At 41.5% G+C, this 19,960-nt stretch overlaps 1 protein-coding gene across 3 annotated transcripts in view; it reads left to right on the top strand.

Annotated features, from left to right (window-relative positions):
- Window positions 1-19,089, top strand: part of LOC119215456 (roundabout homolog 2-like) — a 125,752-nt gene extending 106,663 nt beyond the window's left edge. For all 3 annotated transcript variants that reach the window (XM_062558081.1, XM_062558080.1, XM_037467636.2), the window contains 17 exons: window positions 27-192; window positions 681-847; window positions 924-1,045; window positions 2,414-2,645; window positions 5,990-6,114; window positions 6,217-6,388; window positions 7,407-7,583; window positions 8,655-8,681; window positions 8,818-8,857; window positions 10,315-10,442; window positions 11,049-11,321; window positions 12,132-12,294; window positions 13,044-13,301; window positions 14,353-14,561; window positions 16,697-16,849; window positions 16,974-17,228; window positions 17,730-19,089. In XM_062558081.1, the coding sequence (XP_062414065.1) occupies window positions 27-192; window positions 681-847; window positions 924-1,045; window positions 2,414-2,645; window positions 5,990-6,114; window positions 6,217-6,388; window positions 7,407-7,583; window positions 8,655-8,681; window positions 8,818-8,857; window positions 10,315-10,442; window positions 11,049-11,321; window positions 12,132-12,294; window positions 13,044-13,301; window positions 14,353-14,561; window positions 16,697-16,849; window positions 16,974-17,228; window positions 17,730-17,731 (2,669 nt within the window). In that variant the 3' untranslated portion in view covers window positions 17,732-19,089. The remainder of the gene's footprint in view (window positions 1-26; window positions 193-680; window positions 848-923; window positions 1,046-2,413; window positions 2,646-5,989; window positions 6,115-6,216; window positions 6,389-7,406; window positions 7,584-8,654; window positions 8,682-8,817; window positions 8,858-10,314; window positions 10,443-11,048; window positions 11,322-12,131; window positions 12,295-13,043; window positions 13,302-14,352; window positions 14,562-16,696; window positions 16,850-16,973; window positions 17,229-17,729) is intronic.
- The last annotated feature ends 871 nt before the right edge of the window (window positions 19,090-19,960 follow it).

Raw genomic sequence — 19,960 nt, 5'->3', positions numbered from 1 at the left:
CCTCTCTCTCTGTTTGCATCTTTCAGAATCCACTGACCTCTTAGACTTCACTCCTCACAATGCAACGGCCCTCTCGGGGCCTCCCTCCAAGCCAGTTGTCACTGATGTTACCAAGAGCAGTATTTCGTTGTCATGGGAACCGGGGCCGGAGGTGGGCTCTCCAGTGTCCTCCTATGTCATAGAGGCCTTTGGGTATGTCTGTGACCTATGTCCTCGGGCTACATCTACTGACCCCACACTTTTACGGCAACTGTGGGTGTTTCTGTGGGCAGTTATTCTAGCCGGAGCAGTTTCGGCTTTCAATTCTTTATTAAAGATATTTTATATTTTAATGCTAATTATTTGGCGACTAAAAGCTCCGTTCAAACAGAAAATGATTGGCACATGAGAACTAGCTTTTGTTCTATCCTTACCAAACAGTTGACTAAAAATGGAACTTCAAAGGCATAGCATGTGTCATGATTGTTAAACTGATTACTCCTTTTGAGGATGACAGGAGGTTTTTCTAAAGATTTCACAAGTGAATGTGGCATTTCATTACTGCGTGAAATGTGATTTTAGCTTCCTGTCTCAAGAAACGGAGCCTACCAGTTCTGCCTCGAACAAACAGTCTACATTACTTCAATAGTAATGAAAAGATTCTTCCTAATTAATTACATTTAATCCTGCTCGTTCTACAGGCAGTCAGTGAGTAACAGCTGGCAGACGGTGGCAGACCACGTGAAGACCACGGAGTTCACAGTCATTGACCTGCGACCCAATACTGTCTACCTGTTCATCATCAGGGCGGTAAACGCTCAAGGGCTCGGGGACCCCAGCCCCATGTCTGAACCAGTCCGCACTCAAGGTACAAAAATGAAGTGCAGCATAATGAATCATCAATATTCCCCTCTACATGCCTGCATTTCTTTTCTGTGTCGCAGACATAAGTCCCACCGCGCAGGGAGTGGACCATCGGCGCGTGCAGAAAGAGTTGGGAGACGTGGTGGTCAGCATGCACAACCCTGTGGTCCTTAGCTCCACTTCAGTGCAGGTCACATGGACTGTGAGTACTGGTATACTTTTTCTTTTTTTCTTCCACGTTTTTATAATTATAGTAGTTATACCTTCGGTGGGGCCAAACAAATCAAGCTGAGGCTTTTGGGAACGTTACACCGGGCATGTCACTAGGTTTGTTTACACGGGCACGCTAGGTAAATTGTTTAAGGGATGGCTACACATTCACAGTCTTGAGCAGCTGGTGCGCAATCAATTTAAAATGGTTTTGAGGTGATGCTGTTAACAAGACTAATGTTTCTATTCAGGACAAATACATCACCATTAGACGCTACGTGTATCACTTCTGGAAGTGATGCAGTTTAAAGTCAGCCCTTTATCTGGGAAGTGTTATTTTTGTCTGCTAGCAAGGTGTCCCTAGTAGCTGCTGCTGTAGGTTAATGACACACCGCGGCTGGACACTAGCCTGCTATTATGTGCTTATATGCTGCTTGCAGACTGATAAAGTGGCAGGAAAAAACGGGCTTTTTTGTCCTTTCAAATAAGTCTGTGGATGTTGCTTGGCCAGGCTCCATTTGTGAGAAACACACCCATTGGTTAACACATTTCAAGTAAAAGTGTCTCTATTAAAGTGTTTTTTGTGCACTGTTGGATTTCATATGTCAGTGAACTTGAATTGGACAATCTGCAAAGATGCTCAAGAACGTGTCACTAGTTGCGATCAGAACCCTTATTCTAAAGCACATCTTGGTTAAAAATGGGGCTTCTAAGAGAATGATAAAGTGAACACAGAGGAGGGTCATTTATTTCGATTTATCGACCAAACCCCCTTGATTTATTTTTTCTGTAACACAGTGGAACAAACACATTAGTGGCAGTACATCTAAAGTGCATAAGGCTTTCAGGATTCTCAAATCATGGTGTTAGTGACATGCTGACTGAGAGAAAGAGACCGAGAAAAGAAAAGAGATCCATCCTAATATATTTTGATTGGTCTGACGATAAACAGCTGCTCTACATCACTTCTAAAAGCCTTGCCTTGCGTCTGCCCTTGTTAACAAGCCCATGCAATGAGTTCAATGTTACAAATTGTACTCCTCTCCTGAAATGGACCAGTGAAAAATGAAAAAAAAAGTCTAACTCTCCAAATTGGGCTGAAAGTCTGCCTCGGAGGTGCTGTTCAGCTTTACCAAATAGATTTACAACTCGCTTCCTGTGGTTTCTGTCTCCTCTGCTGCTAATTTAATTGTATGATTAACTAAGCGTGCATTGTTACTGACAAGGAGACTAACTAAATGCCGATCCAATGCTCCAAAGCAGTTTACACACAGGCGTGCGCCACCTCCCAGGTCATTACAGTACAGCATGTCTTCATTGCACTCTCTCTCTTCTTCTTCTTCTTCTTCTTTCCTTTCAGGTTGAGAATCCATCCCAGTTCATTCAAGGCTACCGTGTTCTGTACCGGCAGACGTCGGGGCTGCCCTCCCCGGGGCCGTGGCAGATGCAAGACTTGAAGGTCGCCTCAGAGAGGGACATAACTCTCTCTGGTTTGAAGAAAGGGATTGTCTATGAGATTAAAGTGCGGCCATATTTCAATGAGTTCCAAGGTGCAGACAGTGAATCCATGACGGCACGCACAATGGAAGAAGGTAAGCGATAAATGAATTATAATTCATAACAGATATTCATTTTTCTGCTGACGCTGCAAAGAAATAGTGAGATTTAGTTACTTTTGCAAGAGCAGAGGCTCTTTTGTAAATGATTCTACCTACTTTTATATTTATTTGCTGCTGGTGATGGCTTGGTGGATAGATAGTAATGGGTGATGGCATTTCAAGTACACCCGCCCACCCTGCTGCAGTAGCATGTCCCATGAGTGTGAAAACAGGTCTACCAGACAGCGCAGTGGGGGTCTGTGACAAGCTTGAGTCTCTGTAGGTTGGTGGGCAGAAGGGGAGGGAACAAACGGTCTCCTTTGACATAAGCTAAACTCTCTCTCTGCTCCGCAGTGGACCCCTGCTGCCTCGTCTCCGTCACACACAAACCAGAGCCGTATGACATAAGCCCCTCTTATCAACCCCCACACACACACACACACACACACACAAATTATCTGTGGTAACACTTCTTGGTATTCTCCTTGTGCTCCTTTCGTGCGGATTAAATGATTTGCTACTGGTTCTTCTTAGGTTAATTGTTTTATAAGTAACTAATAAAATCATTGTAAAAAATTGACAACATGTAGTGTCATCTGAGTAATAATTTACCTTAATCAATTCTGAACACATGTTATGATAGAGTACGCATTTTTTCGAGATTCTAATAGGACTTTATAATCTTATATATCCACCATGAAAAAGCATCTAGAAATTGACCCCTTTCAGACCACTTACAGAATCATAACATGTTTAGGTTGTATTCAGTATCAATGTTATCCAGTGATAGTTATTTCTATGTCCATTGGAAGAATGGGTCTCAAAATGTATTTGAAGAATCTGTAAATAGAGAGAGAAAAATAAATAAAATCCTTTCAAAATCTGTCCAAATGGTGCTATTGGATGAGACTAAAGCAACTCTTATGAAAAAACTCCATATCATGAGGTTGAAAACTCTTGATTTACAAAAAAAAGCTATTGAGAATGGAGTCTTGAATTGCACCTTACGTATTTTTTGTACTTTTAAACAAAGGGTTCTGCTTGCTCTCAGGGCATAGTAACCTCTTCATGAGGCGTATTGAATTCATGTGCCCCACAAGCTGAACTGAGAGCAAGTCATTATAAGGCCATTAATGCATCTTCCTCCCAAGAATATGAGAATGGCTATGCACAGGGGCTTAAAACGAAAATTAATTTCAGTGTAGCCCAATTAAAATGGCCACCCATAATTACTGCAGGTATTTAAGGCCTTGTGGGCACATCCTCTTGCTGATTGGGATCTTGAAAACAAGGCATAGAGGTGCAGAAAATTGGTTTGATCTACAGTTGCTTTCAAGATTGGAAATGTGCTGCTCGACAGAATTCAGAGCAAAGAACTCTATATATCTGGAATGTGCCCCCTGTCTTTGTGAAATACTGGCACTGGCAGAGGGCGTCTCAGGGGTCTCAGGGGTCTCAGTGGTCAAAAACAGTCAATGTCTACAGCGGGTTATGTCTACCACTCGATACCCTGTATTGCAGGACATCAAGCAGTTTATGTGCCTTTTGTTGCACTGCTGTGATTAAACACGGTTTCCTACAACATTGGAATCATTAATTGCTTTTGCTAACTCTTGAGATACTGTTTTTGTTAACCTCGATGTAAGTTTAGTCCCACTATTAGGAGCATACTCTTTGACTTCTTCAGCTGCTCTGGAGATTTATTGTAATGTTATTCTGAGTCATTGCTGGTATTGTAGCCATTAGTCTTCCTTGGGGATTGTTCTTGTAAATACGGAAATTGCAGAAATGCACTTAATGATTCCTGTCTCTTTTCCTAATGTATACTTTTGACAGACCGGGAAAGATCGATCAGTTCGCGGAAACAGCGAACAGGAGCTTACTTGCTGGATGTGGTGCACCCACATTTGCTAAGCAAAATATGTTAAAGCATTAATGTAGTTTGAACTGTGTGAAACAAAATGTATCTCTAGAGCAAAAGTACAATAGACAACCTGATTGGGATGACTTTGACTTTTGACCTACAAAGATTCAGTGTTGATTCATGAGCCAAAAAAGTTTCCTAATTTAGATTATTGGTAGGGATTCCGAACAATTTGTAGAGGTTATTTTAATGAAATCTTTTAGAAAGGTTTGTTAAGATCCTTCATTTATTATAAGGGTTTACTTATGTTCATGTTTACCAGATATTTAGAGCTTTCCAGATGTCTAACTCATGGCCTGGCCTTATTTCTCTGATCTAGCAATACAATCACCAATGTTTCTCACTGAGATAATGTGCACCTTTATGATGCATTTTTTCTCCAACCATTTTCAGAACTAATCCTATCTGGAGAAGTCATGTTGCTCTCTGTCCTTGTCGCAAACAAGACAATCCCATCATGGCCCACCTGCTTTGGCTTTTCTGCATTGCCGCGGCACTCAGCACATTGCTTACATCAACTCACTGTAGATAACCTTGTTTGTTTCAGCTCCTTAATTGCATCCAGAGTAGTTATTTCATTCCCTCAGTCAGCGCATAATGAAAGTTTTAATGGGAATCATGAGAAACGGTGTACCCAGAGTGGTTGTGTAGTCCGTTGAGTGAGAGATGATGATTTGCTCACTTGCACAGACATTGTGTTTGCCTCCTGCTGCTGGCAGTCTCTTCAAATCCAATTGCCAATCTGTCCATGCAGGTTATAAGGCCAGTTTTGTACATTTAAAAAAAAATGACCCATTAAAGAAAGAGTTTGAGTTTGGCACCATGTGGCATAACACCACATTTCTGTTGACAAGACATCGCAGAATTCTCATTAGTGGACACAGAGACTGACCATTTTCATTAAAATAAGATATGCAAAATTGAGTACAGCTACTTTAAATGCATTTACATGTGGTCATTATGGTCTTAGTCCATTAAAGGGATAATGTTAGCAGCTGGGCTCTGCCATTTTTCCCTTGCCAAAAACATTCTGCCCATATCTGAACTTTCTGGCCTGCTTGATATGGTAATTTCATGCGCGATTAGTTGTGCACAACTTGGACCTAAAATACTAGTGTATATCTTATAGCCAATAAGATTAGAAAATCTTAAACTCAGTTTGAATCGTCCATTGTTTCAGGTTCCAGTAAACCCTTCAAAAAAAACACGAAGGAAGGGAAATTGAGATAAAGTGCTCTGGTAGCCATCTGCCACACTGGCACGAAAAACACTTTGTTGTATGGCTTGCTGCGTATGAGTTGATGGAGTGGGTTCGACAAAGTAAACAGTCTAAATCATATCACTCCTTTACGTATTACCATTGTTTCTTTCATCTTTCTACCCCCCCCCCCCCCTTTACCCTGGACAACATCAGCACCTGGTGCGCCTCCGCAGCAAGTGACCGTGTTGACGGTAGGCAGCCAGAACAGCACGTCAATCAGCGTGTCATGGGACCCTCCTCCCTCCGACCAACAGAACGGCATCATCCAGGAGTACAAGGTGGGATCAAACGCTGCTCCTCATAAGCTGAACCAAATTGAATACGTTAGTAATGTACTGTGCCTTGTAATAAATTCTGTCTGGCGTGTCTGTCTCCGTCAGATCTGGTGTCTGGCCAACGAAACCCGCTTTCATGTCAATAAGTCTGTGGATGCAACCATCCGTTCTGTGGTTGTCGGGGGGCTGCAGACTGGAGTGCAGTACCACGTGGAGGTGGCTGCATGCACCAGTGCAGGGGTGGGGGAGAAGAGCAAACCCCAACTCATCCTTTTAGGTAATACACATACACACACCAAATCTAGGGTCAAACAAAAAGCTCATAATGAGGGGCCTCAGTCTCCTTCACAGACTGCGAGTCTGGAGAAATGATTTATCAATTTATTAGACTTGGTGAAAGAAGACTGCGCTTTACAACGCAGACGTCTACAGAGGAATCGATTGTCGTTTGTTAATAAGCGTAGTGTGTGTGGTAACGCTCTGCCAAGTACTGTTTGCCATATCAATAACACTTCAATATGTGTCCAGCTGGCGCTAACAATGTCAACTGTGTTTTTGTTGGAGCTTATCAGCCTATCACATCTCGTCAAATGGCTAAAAGATGCCCAGATTATATAAGCCCGGAATCAATATCGTAGCCCAGGCCAGATGCTCTTCATCTGTGACTTTTGACTGATATATAATAACACCCTCAACGCACAGAGAAAAGGAAACACAGGCATGCGGACTGAAGCTTAATGATGGAGGGGGTGGGGGGGGGGGGTTCCTGCTGGGGACTGTGAATCTAATTTCACAGCACAGTAACTGCAACAGAAAATCAAACTCTGTGAGAGCTGCTCTGTCAATCTTGTGTCTTGCAGCTCAAGTTGATAAGTGCAATGCTGAATTGATTTACTCTGCCTACATATTGGATGCACTGATGCCGTTTTGCTTTTTTTTTTTTTTTGCTTTTACCACATTTTCCCCAGCATGTTCTTTCTTCTCCTTTCCATTAGTTCAGAGTCATCTTTAAGCCTGTGCACAGATCCATGTGTCATTAATATATAGTTTATTTATTTTTTGAAATGTTTAAAATTAACTGAACAATAGATCTTTTTCTTTTATTCAAAACGTCTATTTATTTGTTGTCAACTACCAAAAGGCATGTTTTGAGCCACAGTGGAAATATAATTGTTTTAATCTTTGTCCAAAAATGATTCTTAAACAATGCTTCTATTGAATCATGTTTATTTGTTCATTTGTGTCTGTTGTGTGCTTGTGTTTGGTTGTATTTATTTGTGTGTGGGGGCCCCAAGGTGCAGAACTGAGGGACGTAATGACGGGATCGGAAGGAAACAATAGCATCTCAGACGTGGTGAAGCAGCCAGCCTTCATCGCTGGTTTGGGAGGGGCCTGCTGGATTGTCCTCATGGGCTTCAGTGCCTGGTTGTACTGGAGAAGAAAAAAGAGGAAGGGACTAAGCAACTATGCAGGTAAAAAAAATCCGAAATGAAATCAATTTACATGGTTCTGCACCGAGACGGAATCACAAAGCACATTAGGTCTCTTTCTAGGACAAAAGCTGATGTCATCCCATGTGATTCCATTTGAGTTGGCAAAAAATTCAGAACAAAGGAAATGTATTCGGCACTGACGGAAATAGGCCCTATTTACTTTAATTCACAGAGCACTGATGTGCATCAACTGTGCTGAGTTCCATCGGCACCTCACCTCAACAGTCTAATACATTCATGCGAAATAAGTAATTTAACATCCCACTCCATTATCAGACCGTAGCTGGTGTTGTTTGCACATTATCACAAGGCGCGTCTAGGTTTACGTATGAAATATTATTTTATCCCTTAGTGAGTCTGGCATATAGCTGTGTGCCATTATCGTTATGTGTTTTGCAGCTTTCATTGAGGTGACTTGGGGAGAGAGCAGTGCGATTTCCTTATTTGATGGGGATTTATTAGATTGAGTGCTGCTTCTCTGATTTCTTCTCTCAAAACAAATGGAGTTTAAGATCAAAACATCACATTTCAGTTTTACTGAAATATTTCTTATTTTTTTAAATATTCTATGATGTAAAATATAACTAGTTATAACTAGTTTTAATCATATTGATATTAAATACTTAATATGTGTAATACTACACAGTATGTATTGTCTGTGGTGTGATATTTGTCAAGAAAAGTGTTCCTCTCTCTTTTAAAAACTTCTTTTTAAAAAGAGGTTTGAAATTTGTCTTCTGAAAATAAGTAGTGAATAAAATGATGATGACACAAATGCCACAGGTCGAAAGTGTCTCACCTTCACTTGAACTGTTTCCCTCAGGGCAATCAGTGTAATTCAGATAATGCTGCAATCTACTAGTTAGGTGAATAGAGCACCTAGTTTCATCAAATCATGCCGATACCATCATTGAAAAAAGAGCAGGCATTAAATAAGCGCCTGATTTCATAGTTCCACGCCTTCCTTTGATTTTCTTTTTTGAGCATAACAAAATGTTTTCATATGGTTCATCACACTTTATCCACTTTCTTCTTCTTTTTGAATTGCAGTTCAATCCTTTACCTTTACGCGTGCAGGTATGTCTTTTTACATTCATCATTGTGTATTAAACTATCCCAGTTAAGCTGATTTTACTAAAAGAAGGGTCTACTGCATGTTTTCAGGCAAAATAATTGCATTTTTTCCTTCCATCCTCCCTCTTTTCTCTAAAAGTTACTTTCCAAAGAGACAGAGGCCTGATCAGAAATGGAAGGTAAGACTTATAATAATAATAATAATAAATTGTAATACCAAGAAAACCTTTCAGCAAGAGCTTTACCACTGACTGTTAGTGCTCCACACCGTATTGCTTCACCTGCCTTCTTGGTGGCAAGAGCCTTTTGTCATACCTGTATTAAAGAAATCTTTCAGGATGAACAAAATCTGCATACAGGTTCCAATATTTCGGCATATGATTTGCACACTTGATGGCACACTTGATGAAAGCATTAATCACTCCTTTTGAAGTGAGTGCTACCAATTAATGCAGGTGAGGGCTTTGTTCCCTGGCTCTCTCTCGGTGCAGCCGAGGTTGTTAACAGAGCCAGAGGTCGAGGTAGTTGGGCAGAGTTGATTAATGTGCTGTTGGAAAAAACGCTCTCCGCATAGGACATTCTGATGGGTTGCATTTGGGGGGAATATAACAACAAAAGGACTGGACCTTGAGAATTTCCTGACACCTCAAAATGACCAGGTTCAAGTTTACCTTTGTATCCAGCGAAAATCAAAGGATGTAAGAGAAGGGAGTGGATTTGCGTTTGCAGAGAGGGAAAGAATGAACTTCCTCATCTTCCTTAGTCTTCCCCCTTCCCTCTTTCTGTTTTGTCACACCAAAGCAAGCAGTATGAAAATAAATGTCTTCTTGCCTAACCCTTTTGTGCATTAGTGCGCTTCGTCACGTTGTATAGTTACATTTATGTTACTGTGTCCGTGTTTTGGCTTTCGTCTCTCAGCAAATGTATGTAAATGTGTGTGTATGCTTGTGTATTTTAAAATGGAAATAATTTGAGCGATCACAGAGTCATCTGTGAACAATGTACTCTGTAGCCGCACATGAAGCAAAAATATATGAAGAGGAGGCGCCATGGCATTGAATGTTTTCCCAGTTCTACAGCTGCTGATAAGAAATGTTTGTAACCTTTTTTGTCCCTAAATTGCTTCCAAAAACGTACCTTGTAGTCAAAGCTGGTATTCATGACCGTTGTATTTCACTAAGACAAAACGACACAGTAGCTCTCCCCAACCACCTAATGGGCTTCTGCTGTCTCTGTTGCCATGGAGACGGTGCACCAGTGTAGCCGATCTGCCAGAGGCTGTCCATGATTCTCAATTTAAAATGTAAATTTCTGTTGTGCTAAGGCTCCAAAGTGGATTTTAGTGTGTATTTAGGGCTGCCTTGTTTCTCGGGGGAGAATTAGGGGTGGTGGAGGGAAGGGTAGATAGAAGGCTGATTTATAGACTTGCCGTGTTATGTCTCTTTGTGGTGTATGGTCGCCTGTGTGCGAGGCTGCTCCACGGGCGAGAATATGCTGAATGAGTTTTCACAGCAATTTGTTGTTGATGCAGCACGAGAAAAATGAGCAATGCTGTTTCAGCGCACCTTTGATATTTAACAATGTCAATTGGTCCCCTGTCTTACCCCATGTTCTCTCTGCAAACATCCCCTCACAGCCGTCCAGGGCTGCTGAAAACGGGTGACCAAGGCCTCCCCTGGTTGGCTGACTCCTGGCCCTCGACGAGCCTCCCAGCTGACGGCGGCTTAGGGAGTCCAAAGGGCGGCAGCAACTTTGGCCGAGGAGGTAAACAGGCCGGGCCGGGGTGTTGTGAAAGGCAGTTTTAGCAATGCCTGGCCAGACAGTTTTGATGCTCATCCATTAGGAAGCGCAGTGACAGGACATCACGCAGAAGCATGCACACACAAACAAACTCGTACACGCAAATTAAGAGAGCCTTTGAGGGCTGTACTTGACTGATTTGATTTGACAAGCCTGATATTTGGCTTAAATTTTTCATTATTTCTCGTGCCCTGACATTGTGCCTTATTTCGAGGTTCTGCATCTGTGTGTTTGCATATCCTGTCTGTTTATTGGAACCCTGGTGAGCTGCATGATTTATATGTGCAAGAAAGTAAAGCTTGAAGGTTAGCGCTGCTTGAATAAGGGTCATGTGACCACTCTACCAGGCTTCCACAGCGTGTCGCATGCTAATTGTGGTACTAGATAATCACTTTCATTCATATCAAGTCCATTTGAGACCTGTATTTAACTAATACCGAGTGCCAGAGCAGCAGGGAGCGTTAATGACCTTAAAGATCGTTAACATCATGTCATCATGTTATCTCTCTGTGACCCCTATTTTTTTTTTTCTTTCCCACCTCGCTTTGCCACCATCCTCTTTTGTCTCAGACGTTTTACCGTCCGCCGCGGTTGAGAAGACGGGCACCATGTTGTCTGATGGGGCCATCTACAGCAGTATTGACTTTATGGGGAAGGCCGGCTACAGCAGCCCAGCGCGAGGCAGTCAGCCCACCCCCTATGCCACCTCTCAGATTCTACAGTCCAACAGTTTCCACGAGCTGGCCGTGGACAGGCCAGATCCCCGCTGGAAGGCCTCTCTCCAAGCCCAGCAGGAAATAGCGAACCTGGGCTACTCGCTGACGGACAGGCGGCCTGGCAGTGGTACGAGTCCCGCTGTAGATAGAGCTCAATTATCTTTTCATTTTTGGTGTGTTGATGTTTGGACTCTTATGTGTGTATCGTGAGTCTCTATGGATAGCAATAGCAAAACATTCCAATAAAAGCCCTTTTTTTGCTATAAGTTGAAAGGAAGTTATTGTTATTTTTCTGTGAAATGACTGGAAGGGGCGTTGGAAAACTAAAGCGGAACAAGCACAAATTGGAAAGGGGGGAATGTATGTACACATTAACTGAAAATGAACCCCCAGGATAATGTTCTTAATTACTCTTCTATCTTCATCACAATTCTTCCCCAGGAGCTCATCTAGCCCAGAAATGTCATCCAATCATGACGCATTTCTTTGGGTGAACTTGATTAGTGATGGCGGAAAATCGCTCAGTGTTCTGAGTTGTTTATGCAGTGTGTATACATTTAGTAAAGTCATGGAGGCATTTCCGTCTTTACTTTGGTGTCTTTTGCACAACAGCCTGTGTGCTCGGCTAAATGTCAGGCTTACCAGAGATAGTGGAGCACGTGGGGAGGCAACATAAAGTGGTTCGCCGCAGGTTTTGGGGGCTCTTTAAGAAATGTCAACATTTTGAAAAAAGTCCTAATGTGCTGTCAGGACACAAAAAGAGAAATAATTTACTCTGCGTAGGAGACAGGGTTGAAACAATTCAGTTAACAGAGTAAGACGGAAGTAAGACTCCAGTGTTTGTGAATTCAGTGCAGAATAATAGTTGTGTTCACAAGGATTTCTTAGCATTGTCTAGAAATGACCAAACTTCCTTTTCTCTTTACCTTCCCCCCAGGTACAAAGGTTGGGAAGAAAAAGAAGGTGAAGGGTGGAACAAAGACCTCTAAATCAAATGGGACATGCTGGGCTAACATGCCCCTGCCTCCACCACCCATGCACCCACTTCCTGGCACAGAGGTTGACCTTGACCGTTACCCCCAGGAAAACCACGGAGGAGGGTAAGATACATTCATCTGCCTCTGCCTCGGAACAGATCCTGCCGTGTGTGTGTGTGTGTGTGTGTGTGTGTGTGTGTGTGTGTGTGTGTGTGTGTGTGTGTGTGTGTGTGTGTGTGTGTGTGTGTGTGTGTGTGTGTGTGTGTGTGTGTGTGTGTGTGTGTGTGTGTGTGTGTGTGTGTGTGTGTGTGTGTGTGTGTGTGTGTGTGAGAGCCTGGAAAAGAGCTTCACATAGTTCAAACACAAATGACGGTTGTGTGTAGTTTTTGTAGTGTCTAACATACACGCTTTCTAAAGTGATTACTCATTACAAAAACAAACTTTTAATCCTGATTAATGAATTGTGCGATGAATCAGTCTATTATAGCTTTTGACAGCCCTAATAACAAATTAGGTTTCAAAGAACAGCAATGGCTTCCCTAAGCAAAGGATGTTATTGGCGGGGATGCATTTAGTGTGTTTGAGGTATAGAATATGGCTGATGACATACAATAGAGGTCGAAGCAGTAGCCAGCAGACCTCGGGGCATCAGAAGCTCACTTGCAATGCACCCTGGTACATGTAAGCAATGTCTCTCAATCAGTAAAGCATGCACTGTGAAACGTATTGCTTCTATGTTTACCATCAACACTAACAATATAACAACATACAAAGTGGAAGATTTTCCCTTAGAATCCTTACACATTTTGTATCTTCAGCCATTTACGACAAGTCGTGATGATAAATATATAAAACATCTGTCCATATGCCAGATATGACAGCAACAGTTGGACCCCACCAATGTCTGTCCAGACGTACCGCCATCCGAATTTGGATAATGAGGCTGAGGGGGAGAGAGGTCCGACTCCTCCCGTTAGAGGAAGATCCTCCTCGCCGGCAGCAGCTTCCTTCAGCCAGCCCTCATCTTCTTCTCTCAGCTCTGCCCACCATGAGGAAATGCAGTCCATTCTGCAGGCCCACTTGGATGAGCTGACTAGAGCTTACCAATACGAGGTGGCCAAGCAGACATGGTAAGGCTCAACTTATATATATATATGTATATGTATATATATGTGTATATATATATATGTATATATGTATATGTATATATATGTGTATATATATATATGTATATATATGTGTATATATATATATGTATATATATATATGTATATATATGTGTATATATGTATATATATGTGTATATATATGTGTATATATATGTGTATATATATATATGTGTATATATGTGTATATGTATATATATGTGTATATATATATATATACACATGCGCAAACACACACTGGGACCAATTTCCTTCTATAATTTGATTTATCTATTTGGTTATAAAAAAAGACCAGAGGGGCCGTTATCGTACTGTACTGACTGTAATTTAAAAGCTATATGCTCTTCCCATGCTTTACAATATCATTCAAACATACTTGCTTTGCACACTAGGAGATGCACCAGTGATTTTATTCATTACATTCTATTGATATTTTGGCATTTTGCATATCAACGGCCAATATTTGCGCACCAAAAAATGCTGCTATTTACTTGTGTTAGCCGAAACCTGCAGACCACGTTTCCTGTGAGCGATTAAAACAGATCTCAATTGGTTGCACCTTTGATGGAGCATTGGGAAACTTGAAGGCAGAGGTGACGGGTGTTGGAGGGTAATGACTAGGTTTAGTCTAACATGCTGTTCTGACATCAGTAAATCGAGTTGATAATTATGCATGCATCTCCTCTACGGCGGGATGTGAGCCATCATGGAGGACAGCTTTGGGGGAGATAACAGGCATGTCGGTGACGGCCCTGCCCATCCAGATATCCTTTATCCAGCCCAATTACAACTCCATTGTGTTAGCACAACACACACGAGCACTGAGAAAGTAATCAGTTGAATCACTGCAGGCAATCACAGTCAGTGCACATTGCATCCCTACCTTTCTGAATATGCACTGATTCCATGTGATTCAAAACAATATTTGAAATATTCATGCTCATTATCTGACCTCCTTTGCTTTGGGAAATGTGTTTTCTTTGCTAATATACAGTAATTCCCCACAATTTATTAGGCACATGAAGGGCAGTCCAAACGTGTCAACCACCCCCATCCCTCCAGTGGACTTCATGTCCAGTACACTGGGCTCTGATTTGGGAGCAACTCTCCTTTCTGAAGAAGACGAGGACTTGGAGGAGGAGGAAAGATACGCTGTGGTCTCAAAGAATCTGGGTGGCTTTGACTACGCTCCTGCTCACAGCATAGAAGGCCTTGAGGGCTCAGGTGTGTTTTATGTATGTTGAAACAAGTTTGAATGAAGTCGTTGCTTTTAAATCAGTAGACCATCAGTAGATTGATGGTAAAAAATATTTATATGCTTTTTAATGCATACATGGTGTTTGAATTATTGTTATTAAAGATGCACCACATTTAGAAACAAGGCCATACACTCAATGTCAATATGTCCAATGGCTGTGGATTAATAATGCAGACTGATTTCTTTTACTACTATATCACTGCAGCCACTTGGTCCTTAGAAATTTCATTAATGTAAGACAATTTTACAGTACATGGTTAAATTCCCATGACAATGGCCACTGCGTGCAGGAAGAAGCGTCGTGCAGCAAGGCAAAGCCAGTGTGTGGATTGTGGAGGCCCGTGGGTCCTTTTATTTTACTGTGACTACAAGCTTTCCCTAACAAAGCCTTCGCCATGTTTTCGCAGACAGTCCAATATTGATGCATTTCTCTGCCAATAGATCCCTGAGGTGGCAAACACTGTGCGGGCGGTTTTCTGGCAGAACTATCACCTACAGACACAAAGAACAGAGTCCAAGAAGTACAACCGGCCATTTAATACTATGCAGGCCCCAACACGCATCTATCCACTGGTTGTCTTCTACCGGAACGGAGCCATTTGGGCCGATTCAAGAACCGTTAATCCAAACAACTTCACACTCAACGCTATTGTGAAGCAGATCAAATGAACGGTTGTCAAGAAACACGGAGGACATCACAGATCTAGTCTTAATCACAAGTATTCTTTGTCAAAGAGATATGCAGACAGTCTGAAGCCGTCCTGGATATCAAAACCATAATGTAAAATGATTCAAAAACCTTTAGAAGTGCTCTATTGAAAAACTACATGTCTAAAGTTTACCATTTGACGCATTTATAAATAGGGTTTTGTCTGAAAGCCTTTCTTTAGAGTGAAAGTGGAGATTTTCTCCCACTGGGACATGACAGCACCGTTTTTAGACTCCATTGTTTGAGAGGTTAAGAGATTTGAGAATGTTTTTAACCCTTTTAAAAACTCATTGCAGGACAAAATACTGGTCGCTGTGACTAAAAATATTTACAAACATCGCAACGCAAACATTTTATAGAGTTATATTTAGCTGTCACATGTATTAGAAGAGCAGATTGAGAAAACGGCTTTAGTCCCGTAAGGAATGTTTGTCACAACATTATTTCATGTTGTCTCAACGTATCTCAAAATTCTGGTCATTGCGCCAGTGAGTCTTACTCCTTTATCTCATCAAAATAACTTTCCTGCAGTAGTTTAGACATGTAAATGACTTGACACAAAGATTTGTTGACATGTATGAATTAACATTACTTTTTTTTTACGTTTTCAATCTGCAAAACAACAAATTACCGGAAACAGTGTCAGAATTCGCATTCCCGGGTTAGGGCAACGCTGGCTTTCGCTGCCTGGGTTCGGGCACCTTTACGTCATTTGATGAGGAAAACGTGCATGATCACAACTCAAATCAAATCAACTTGACTAATCTGCATAGTTGTGTTTGGAGTGTTTTTGAACAGATAAGTGCAGATTGTAGCCAAGTCTCTAATGTTTCAAACGGTGTGAAACATTCTGATATTCCTTCATAATGAGTACACTGTATTCCTGTTGGAAGTTGGTTCTGGCTCGGTTTTGGCTCCATCTTGGTGGTCTTTAAGCGTAAAAGGTTTTAATAATGGATTTCTATGCAGCAGTTGAAACAGCGAATATTACCCATTTCTCTAAAAATGATAAGCGTAATAATGGATCGTATCCAAGCTGATAACGAGCAGGGCAGCTGAATGATATATTCCCCAAAAGTTGTGATAACTGGGCAATTCCAGCACACAAGTATTCTCCTCCGACAGAGCTGGGACATTTAGTGAAGTCACTGTCAATCCGGTGAAAAGTAAGATTCTTATCATCAATAACTGCTGTTTAAAGACGTCACGTACAAATTTATGTTTGAACCAAGTTTGACATTATTTCATTGGGATTTTGACAAAAGCTGATTACTTTTGTACATCCTTATCGCTCTTTGGTGTTCAGCTCGATCCACTGCACGTTAGCCAAATACTTGTTGACGCGCCGCTTAGCCAAATATTTATCTTCCTTAACTCCCTCTCTCTCTGTAGGCAAATGCTACCAGCATTGTCACCCCGACAGCTCTGGCTCAGAAGACCATGGCACACACAGCCTTGGCCACAAGAGGGCACCACTGACCGGCCTCAAACCTCAGACGGCCAAGGTCGGGACTCTGCCGAGACGAAGGGACACCAACACTGACGGTACGTATCCTTTGCCATTGCTTTACCAAAACACCCTTTGAATTCATAACGAGGAGTGCTCTCATGCTGATGTCTCACTTGCGTCCTTTCACAAATCCGCTCGCCTTACCCTCGGCGCTTGTAGCCCACACACCGGCCGCGAAGCCCCTGCACAGCCTGGGTTCCCGCATGCACAGCTCGTGGGCAGCTGCGGCCTCAGACCCCTCTGAGGAGTGCATGGTGACCGTGTCGACGCTGGAGCGGCAGCATATGGCTTCGTGGAGCGGCACGACAACATCCAACAGGGGAACCCTGAGTAGGGGCTCCCACAAGAGACCTGGCACAGAACCCATCCACAACGGGCATCCTTCCACAAGCAGCACAGAGAAAAGGGAGCACTGTAGGTGTTGATCCTCGCGAGGAAGTATGCACGTTACACATAATGAATGTAATTTAAGACAGCAGTGTCACCTGTACATGCAGAGAAAAAATGATTTGCAGCCTTGACTGATTCTTTTTTCGAATATTTCTGTAGTCTTTGTTTTCAGCCTGATTGACAAAGATTTAAAAAATCCATGCTCTTTGATGAACACAGAGCACATAATGAATCCTAAATTGTGGCTTTCGTTTCTCTAACAATTTGTAAAGAAAGACAAGACAAGATTTGTCTCTTATAGTCAGTAGTGACAGCATCAGAATGCAGTGATCAGTAGACAGAGATTCAACAAATTCTAGATTTGGAAGAATTATGCCCCATCATTTTTAAAAGAAGGAATGCTGTGGAAGCCTGACAATTTCTATTGCAAAGTGAAATGCTGTTGGGATATGCAGATACTAAGAGCGAAGTATTCATCTCCCACAGATTTGACATTTGTTGTTCTTGGTGTTTCTGCTCTTCCAGAGTCTTTGTGAGGCGTCGTTCCCGCAGTTGCTCCCTGTCCCAGGACACCTTGTTTGTAAGCGCTATGAGATTTCCTCTCTGAGTGACACAGAATGATGTTTGGAAGATGGAGAGGAGACAGAATGGAGACAAAGGAAAGAGTGCAAGATAAAAATGCCGAGATGTAAATTCCATGTACAGACACCAGTCTCACAGTGTTATTTTCATTCCCTCTTCAAAAAAGTAAACAATGTTATTTGTCCGCTTCTTTTATCTGTCACATGGTGTACTAAAGTTCACACAGTGGAGAGAAGGAAGATTAATCACAGCCAAATGACAACCTAATATGAAAAAAGGACTTGCATAATCTGTAAATATATTTTTTAATGTTTCTTTTCCCTTCTTTTGCTTTGCTATGCAAGCCAAACCTGATGTTGTCTCTTTTGTGATTTATTACTGTGAATGATTTTTTCATTACTGCTCAAACTTTTAGCTTATTTTGATGAAGCTACTGTATCGTTGTACTTTGCACAGAGCGTTTTGGTAAAAATAAGCACAAGCCCATTGTCAGCTGAGCTGAGGCGGAGAATCATGATGGCAAAGAGGGACGTTTACTGTATGTTGAACGGAACCTAAACAGAATATATATGTACTTGGCTGTGCTATAATTGTTATAAACACTAAGATACTGAGAGTTACAAGGAAAAGGTTAGTACTTAACCAATACTTAAATAATATGCCAATGTAACGAGCTGTGTTTCACACTACTTGCTGGAAATCTAATATTATGCATAATACTAAGAAAAGGGTAACCAAAACAGTTCCATGTGGTAACAAAGCAGCACATCTGTTGTGACATCCAAAGCAGTGACACTGACAAATGATGTCTTTTTCGTACAATCCACAAAAAATACTTATGTTAATCAAAAATGGTATTTCCAGTTGCTTTCAGTGTAGTGCAATATTAAAAGGACAGCATAACAGTAAAGGGAAATGTCCACGTTGTCTTTTTGTCACCTGAAGGCAAATGAAATATAATGAGACTAGATTTGATCTTTTTTTGAATATTACTCTTTTGAATGGTTATGGATTCACACTGTCGCTGTACCAAGTTTCAAAGACTTGACCAACTTGGAAAATCTTTTAAAAACCTTTTTCAATTTCTAAATTCAGCCAACTAGTATTTTCTGCCAGTGAGATTGACGATGCATTGTCTTTACTCTTGTTTGGATGGTTTTGGACTGATCATTGTTCTGGTAATGGCTCGCCCTTTGAAGAATCTTTACCTGCCAGACTGGTTTGCCCTCAGGAATATGCAGCCACATACAGTTGGGCCATTTTTCAATCCTTTGATGCAAAATAAAATGTGTATGTGAAAACAAACCGGATTTATCCTTTCACCTCTTTATAGGATACTATTGGTTTACTTACATCTCATTTGACTTCATTTTAAATATGTGAAATTACCTCGAGACATGAACGCTAAACTAAATGTAAGATATTTGCGTACATTTTCCTTAGTTAAGCTTATTTCTGCAGGGATTTTATAAATCTGTGACATGGGTATTAACTGCAAACATATGCAGGTTTAAGACCGCATGCTTGCAAGTGGCTCACAAAGGTGCTACTCAGTGAAATTATGGATTTCTTACTTGGTTGTTGTGACTTTACTGACCTTGTTTGATTCTGTTTATTAAACTAATGTTAAAAGTCTAATAAAATACACATATACACTAGGGCCGGGACTTTAGCGTGTTAATTACAATTAATTACAATGTGAATTAAGATTAATTAATTACACAATAAATAACACATTAAACATTTTTTACGCATTTTTACACTTATTTTTTGCACCGCGGAACGTTTCTCACTGGATGAGTTTCGGAGGACCGATTATACTGGAGCACCAACTAGCGTTCATGACTTCAGACAACCACAAACCACAGTGAACATGAACGAAGAAGCTGACGAGACCGTGTCGGTTGGCCCCGTGAATGGGAAATCTTATTATAATAAACACACGGATGGAAGCGTCGATAAGAGCATGGTTGTGTGCAAGCTGTGCAACAAGGAATTCACATCGAGCCTCAAGTATCACCTCAACGCTAAACAATTAGCAGCTAGCGTGGACGACGTCCACGCTAGCTGCTAAGTGTTTTAGCAGCTAGTAACTAAGTCCACGTCTGAAAAAATAACCAATGTTCTGAATGTACTTGAAAGTATTGGTCTACTTAAAAAAACATACTTTACAG

Source organism: Pungitius pungitius, chromosome 16 (assembly GCF_949316345.1).
Source record: "Pungitius pungitius chromosome 16, fPunPun2.1, whole genome shotgun sequence".
NCBI classification, from domain to species: Eukaryota; Metazoa; Chordata; class Actinopteri; order Perciformes; family Gasterosteidae; genus Pungitius; species Pungitius pungitius.
This window is presented reverse-complemented; position numbering and strand designations above follow the sequence as displayed.